Source organism: Coenobita brevimanus, chromosome 31 (genome assembly GCF_032717465.1).
Source record: "Coenobita brevimanus isolate Jiangsu-jjx chromosome 31, ASM3271746v2, whole genome shotgun sequence".
NCBI lineage: Eukaryota > Metazoa > Arthropoda > Malacostraca > Decapoda > Coenobitidae > Coenobita > Coenobita brevimanus.
In genome coordinates this window covers 122,501-130,000 of record NC_136984.1, presented here as the reverse complement: position 1 = coordinate 130,000, position 7,500 = coordinate 122,501, and the positions used below count along the sequence as shown (strand labels likewise).

General features: G+C 45.3%; 1 protein-coding gene across 1 annotated transcript in view; it reads left to right on the top strand.

Annotated features, from left to right (window-relative positions):
* LOC145395453 (uncharacterized) overlaps positions 1–7,500 on the top strand; it is a 119,247-nt gene that overhangs the window by 99,740 nt on the left and 12,007 nt on the right. The window contains exons 5-8 of the mRNA XM_080269055.1: positions 728–873; positions 3,300–3,476; positions 5,426–5,557; positions 6,284–6,452. Of these exons, the coding sequence (XP_080125181.1) occupies positions 728–873; positions 3,300–3,476; positions 5,426–5,557; positions 6,284–6,452 (624 nt within the window). The remainder of the gene's footprint in view (positions 1–727; positions 874–3,299; positions 3,477–5,425; positions 5,558–6,283; positions 6,453–7,500) is intronic.

Sequence of the window (7,500 nt, the reverse complement as noted above, 5' to 3'; positions counted from 1 at the left end):
ATACATACATACACACACACACACACACACACATACACACACACACAACAATCGATCATCATTATTATACACACACACACACACACACACACACACAGCAATCGATCATCATTATTATACACACACACACACACACACACACACACACACACACACACACACACACACACACACACACACACACACACCAATTTCATACATACAGTACATACATACATATACATCAACATATATACATACAAATAATTGAGAGAGAGAGAGAGAGAGAGAGAGAGAGAGAGAGAGAGAGAGAGAGAGAGAGAGAGAGTGGGTGTAGGTGCAGGGAGACGGATCTAGAGATAGCGATGTGTGTGTGTGTGTGTGTGTGTGTGTGTGTGTGTGTGTGTGTGTGTGTGTGTGTGTGTGTGGTGTGGCAGTGGGTGTTGTGGCAGTGTGTGGTGTGGCAGTGTGTGGTATGGCAGTGTGTGGTGTTTCACTGTGGTAGGACAGTGTGTGGTGTGGCAGTGTGTGGTGTGGCAATGTGTGGTATGAGAGTCTGGTGTGACAATGAGTGGTATGGCAATGAGTGATGTGGCAGTGTGTGGTATTACAGTGTGTGGTGTGGCAGTGTATGGTATTACAGTGTGTGGTGTGGCAATGTGTGGTATAACAGCGTAAGATCTTGCAGTGTACTATGGCACTCTATACACCTTCTTGCAATGCCTAATCTTCCTCCAATCCTCCCCAGTCAAGCCCTTAATGAACATATTGGAGACGGCTGAGCAATTGGGAGCAACGAAATGGGCGCAGTATATACGAGAGGCGGGCTTGGAGGGGGAACTGAAAGCACCTGGAGCATATACCCTATTCGCACCAACCAACGAGGCATTTGAGGTGGGGTGAAGAATACAATACTGCTACTACTACTACTAATAATAATAATAATAATGTGAGCTTTAGCATGTTAGAATTGGTTACAGACAGACAGGATTAAGAAAATCTGAGGCTTGGTGTGTTAGAAATGGTTGGAGAGATGGACATGACTAGGAAAAATTTGCTTTGGAAAGTTAGAGAAGGTTTTGAATGTTTCCTAAGATTTGAAATTGGTGGCGAGATGGGAAGCTTTGAAAGAAAAATGTGAGCTTTAGAGATACGAGATGTGGAATGCTACATAAGCTTTTTGAGGTGAATTGGAAAAGGATGGAGGGGAAAGAGTGCGCTTGAGAGAGAAGTTTGTAATGTTTTTTAATAAATGCGAAAATATCTAATACAAAGGGTTGGAAAACATGTATTCGTAAAGGGAACGTTGTTAAACCCTCTATAATATAACAGATCCCCTATGACATTAATAATCAATACTCTCTCACTCTTTGAATCTCCGTCAGTCTCTGTGAAGCCAACTCAAGAGCCATCATCCAGGCCCGACCTACGTACTCCCTCTTAACACCTTCCTGAATGCTACTAAACTCCTTAAAATATCGCAGATCCCTTAAAATACCGCAGATCCCCTAAAATATTAATAATCAATACTCCCTCACACTTATAATCTCTGTTGATCTCTATGAAGCCAACTCCAAGAGCCATCGTCAAGGCCCAACCTATGCAATCCTTCTTAACACCTTCCAGAATGCTACTAAACCTCCTAAAATATCACAGATCCCCTATAATATTAATAAACCAATACTTCCTCACTTTCAAAATCTCTGTCAGTCTCTACGAAGCCAAATGGAGACCTGCTGAAGGAGTCCGTTCAACCCTATTCTTCTCGACCACCTTCTTGGAAGTTGTTAGCCTCACAAAGTCTCACAAATCGCCAAAAATCTTTCTAATCCACAATAATATCATAACATTCCCACTCCCAGAAGCTTCACTGGTCTCTCCAAAGTCAACTGACGAGCCATCAACACAGTCCAAGGTATATAATCCCTCTTAACACCTTCCAGAAAGCTACTGAACCTCCTAAAACATCACAGATCAACACTCCCTCACTTTCACAATCTCCGTCGGTCTCTACGAAGCCAACTGGAGACTGACCAAAGGAGTCCAAACAATCCGATTCTTCTCAACCACCTTCTTGGATGTTGTTACCCTCGCAAAGTTTGACAAGTCACCAAAAATCTTTATAATCCACACTAATTTCATAACATTCCCACTTCCAGAATCTTCGTTAGTCTCTATGATGTCAGATGAATAGCCTACTTACATACACAGCCTAAGCTCCCCTGTCCTTGTTGCGTGGGAGACAGACACAGGTTTAAGCATGAATTCTTTATTTCTCTAACGTTTTGGGCTACACAGAACCCATCTTATGAGAGAAACGTTGGAGACAATAAAAACTTCAAACTCTAACCTATCTCTTTCCCACCCAACATTTCCACTTGTAGCAATGGATCATCTACATCAATCCTTCCCTAGCACTTTCTCAGATGACCTTAGCCTTTCAGAATGTTACAAATCTTTCATGATATTATAACTTCCTTGCCCACAGAATCTCTGCTGGTCTCTCCAAAGCCAGACGAAGACATACAACACATCATAAACTATCCTTCCCTTCCCTAACACTTTCTTAGATGACCTTTGCCTTTCAGAATGTTACAGATCCTTCAAGATATCACAAAGCTTTTAAAATCTTTCCTGATACTACACCTCCCTAACCCATAGAAGCTCAGCCGGTCTCTTCAAAGCCAGCTGGAGACTTCAAAACACATCGTAAACTCTCCTACCCTTCTCTAGCACTTCCTTAGACGACATTACCTTTCAAAATATTACAGATCCTTCAAGATAACACCAAATCTTTCCTTATATTACAACTTCCTTCTTCACAAAATCTCAGCAGATCTTTCCAAAGCAAAAAGGAGACTTAAGTACACATCATAAACTCTCCTACCTTTCCCTAACACTTTCTTAGATGACCTCAGCTTTTCAGAAAGTTACCACAGATCCTACATGATATCACAAATCTTTTCTGAATTACATCTTCCTTTCCTTTAGAGTCTCCGCTGGTCTCTCCAAAGCCAGATAGAGACTTCAGAACACATCGTAAGGTCTCTTACCCTTCCCTAGTATTTTCTTAGACTTTACCTTTCAGAATATAACAGATCCTTCAAGGTATCACAAATCCTTTATGAATTACACCTTCCTTCGCCACAGGATCTCCACCGGTCTCTTCGAAGCCCGACGGAGACTTCAAAACACATAAACTCTCCTACCCTTCTCTAGCACTTCCTTAGATGACTTTACCTTTCAAAATATTACAGATCCTTCAAGGTATCACAAATCTTTTAAAATCTTTCCTGATACTACACCTTCCTTCCCCACAGAATCTCCGCCGGTCTCTCCGAAGCCAGCTGGAGACCTACCGAAGAAGCCCGAACAACCCGATTCTCCTGTACCACCTCCTGCCAACCAAACTGACCAGCGACAACTTCGGTGCCAACATCATGGTGGAAACACGACACCAGGGCCACAACGTGAGGATCAACAGGTACTCCAACGGGGTGAGTAAACGATGGGGTGGGTAGATGGTGGGGTGGGTAGGTGATGGAGTGGGTAGATGGTGGGGTGGGTAGGTGATGGAGTGGGTAGATGGTGGGGTGGGTAGGTGATGGAGTGGGTAGATGGTGGGGTGGGTAGGTGATGGCGTGAGTAGATGGTGGGGTGGGTAGGTGATGGGGTGGGTAGATAGTGAGGTGGGTAGACGATGGCGTGAGTAGATGGTGAGGTGGGGAGATGATGGAGTGGGTAGGTGATGGGGTGGGTAGATGGTGGGGTGGGTAGACGATGGCGTGAGTAGATGGTGGGGTGGGTAGGTGATGGAGTGGGTAGATGATGGGGTGGGTAGACGATGGCGTGAGTAGATGGTGGGGTGGGTAGGTGATGGGGTGGGTAGATAGTGGGGTGGGTAGACGATGGCGTGAGTAGATGGTGAGGTGGGTAGATGGTGGGGTGGGTAGATGATGGAGTGGGTAGGTGACGGGGTGGGTAGACGATGGGGTGTCAGCAGCATGAGTAAACAGGAACAAGGGAGCTACTAGGATGAGTAAAGATGAACAACAGTGCTAATAAGATGAGTAACAAGGATATAAATGTAGTACCTCACGAGATGCAGGACCTTCAGAGCACTTAGGCTAATGCTCTTGGTGTGGTCTGGTAGGGTGCTTTTGTGGTGTGATGAATTAGGGTGACATGGTGTGGTGTGCTGGGTGGTGTGGTGTGCTGGGTGGTGTGGTGTGCTGGGTGGTGTGGTGTAGTATGGAGTGCTGGGTAGTGTGGTGTGGTGTGATTTCGCCACAGCCCAAAGAATAACACACAGCTCAGAAAAACTGTAAAATATTATCGGAGTAACTTTAGCCAAACTTCGCCGTGGCACTTTCAGCAGTTCCTGGGTCCAAAGATCACTATTAATAGGAGCGTTGAAATTTCCTATCATCTGCCAATTAGGGATTTTTTTCTTCTTATAGCACACTTCAAAGAGTCCTTAACAGTTTTTGCTCTTGGAGTTAGTTGATAACTCTTACTAACTCACAGTACACACACACACACACACACACACACACACACACACACACACACTTAATATTATAGATTTAGATACATGCTATTGTTTTACTATATATCAATAAGGTGTTAGTGGTAGGTGGTGGCGGCCATCATCCACTCACTTGATGTAGTGCTTCCTACTTCTTTCCTCACCTTTATCATTCCTTTTTTTGTGTCTGCCCTCCTCACTTCCTATTTCTCACCATCATCCACTCACTTAATATAGAGCTGCCTACTTCTTCCTTCATCTTCATCTTTCTTTTTCTGTGTGTGTCCTCTTCTCTTCCTATTGCTCACCATCATCCACTCACTTGATGTAGTGCTGCCTACTTCTTCCTTCATCTTTATCATTCTTTTTCTGTGTCTGTCCTCCTTTCTTCCTATTTCTCCCATCTTTCCTGTCACTTTTTATTATTCTTCTTTCCTTTTCAGGTGGCATTACATTAAGTGACAAGACTAATGGCTTCCTGTAAGCCAGGAAACCATTTACAACGCTGGGTGGTAACCATATAACCAACCCATATGTGTTCCCTACGCGTCAACAAGTGGGTTGATGGAGGGTTGGTGCCCCTCCCCGTAAAACAACTAACTCAAAGACACACGGCCACCCCTTACAGGATTATGGCGTCTGGCTATAGACAGAATAAGTTATGCGTATCACTATTATTAAGTTCAGATAGCAGTGTGTGTTAATATGCTGTGTGTGTTAACATGCTTGCTACGTGTTAGTATGCTGTGTTAATATAAGCGTTTGTTAACAGGGTACCGTATGCTGTGGGTGTTAATAGGGGAACGGTATGCTGATTGTGTCAATACGGTATTCTTGTGTTAATACGGTATCCTGCGTGTGTTAATATGCTGCGTGTTAATATGCAACGTGTGTTAATCTCTCTCCTATCACCCACAGATGACCACCATCAACTGCGCCTTGCTTATCAGGAAGGATCAACACGCAACGAATGGCGTGGTGCATCTTATAAGCAATGTTCTCGACCCATCCGTAGGCATCTTGCAAAACGCTGCTGATATGGTGCTCAGTGTAAGGAATTAGTGTGTGTGTGTGTGTGTGTGTGTGTGTGTGTGTGTGTGTGTGTGTGTGTGTGTGTGTGTGTGTGTGTGTGTGTGTGTGTGTGTGTGTGTGTGTGTGTGTGTGTGTGTGTGTGTGTGTTAAAGAGTTTGGGAAATTATTGTGTTCCTTACCAGTTTATTTGTGTGTGTGTGTGTGTGTGTGTGTGTGTGTGTGTGTGTGTGTGTGTGTGTGTGTGTGTGTGTGTGTGTGTGTGTGTTAAAGAGCTTGGGAAATTATTGCGTTGCTAACCAGTTTATTTGTGTGTGTGTGTGTGTGTGTGTGTGTGTGTGTGACTATATTATTACTTTCATATCTTAAATTCCTGTTTTTTTAAAATCCATATTCATAAGCCTTCTCTCTCTCTCTCTCTCTCTCTCTCTCTCTCTCTCTCTCTCGCTCTCCTTCTTCTTCTTCTTCTTCGCTCCCTACTTCTATCCTTACCTTTCTCACTTGTCCCCACTTCTTCTTCTCTCTCTCTCTCTCTCTCTACTTCCTTGCTTTTCTCCCTTCTGTCCCCACCTCTCCCCTACCTCTCCTTCCCCCTCTTCTCTGTCTGTCTGTCTGTCTGTCTCATCACACCCTAGCATCGTTCAAAATAACACTCCTTCTTGTAACCCCACCCACCCCTCCTTTACCCCCTTTCTCCCCTCTCTCGTGTGGTCGATAGGCGTTCACCCAAGCCTTCGTTTTTCCCAGGACGGACGATTCACAGTGCTAAGCGACATCCTGGAGAAAAGCGGCTATATTAACACTCTAAGAACCATGCAGGCAGACGTCACCATCTTGGCTCCATCCGACGAAGCGTTCCAAAAACTGCCCGAGTCCAGGAGGGATAAGATTGTCAACGATAGAGAGGCGAGACTAGGTAAGAGGGAAGAATTGGAGGAAGGAGGGAAGGTAGGGAAGTGGAGGGAAGAGAGAAGAGGAGGTAGGGAAGCGGGGAGGAGGGAGGGAGGCAGGTAGGAGGGAGAGAAAGGAAGAAGAGGGAGAAATGGAGAGAATAAACGAGAGTGAAGATTGACAACGATCGGGAGGCGAGATTAAGAGGGAAGAAATGGAGGAAGGAGGGAAGAAGGAGAGAAGACAGGAGGTAGGGAAGTGGCGAGAAGAGAGAAGAGAAGGGAGGGAAGCAGGGAGGAGGGAGAGAAAGGGAGAAGGGGAGGAAATTGAATAAGCAAGAGTAATAACTGAGGCGAGATTAGGTAAGAGGGAAGAAATGGAGGAAGGAGGGAAGAAGGAAAGAAGAAAGGAGGTAGGGAAGTGGAGGGAGGAGAGAAGAGGAGGGAGGGAAGCAGGGAGGAGGGAGAGAAAGGGAGAAGGGGGGAGTAATGGAGAGAATAAATACGAGAGGATACTGGCAATGATTGAGAGGAGACATTAAGTAAGGGGAAAGAAATGAAGGAAGGAGGGAAGGTAGGGAAGTGGAGGGAAGGAAGGAGAGAAGCGGGATGGTAGGAGAGAAGAGGGAGGGTAGGAGAGAAGAGGGAAGGAGGAAAAGAGGAAAGGGAGAAGGGGGAGGGATGGAAGAAAGAGAAAATTGTTAACGACTGAGGAGAGAATGGGTAAGAGGTAAGAAGCGGAGGAAAGAGGGAAGCTGGAGATATGAAGGGAAGAGGGGATAGAGGAGAGAAAGGGAAGGAGGGAAATGGAGGAAAGACAGAAGAGGAGGGAGGGAGGAGGAAGGAAGGTGAGAAGGAAAAGCGATGAAGAATGGAAGAAATCTATGTGAAAAGACTGTCAATGATAGAGAGACGAGATTTGGTGAGAGACTGGAAGTGCAGGAAAGAGGGAAGGTAGGGAGGTGGAGGGAGGCAAGGAGAGAAGAGAGAAGAGGTGGGAGGGAAGGAGGGAGGAGAGAAGGAAAAGGAGGGAAGGAGGAAGAAAGAAGGAAAGAGAGAAGAGGATGGGATGAA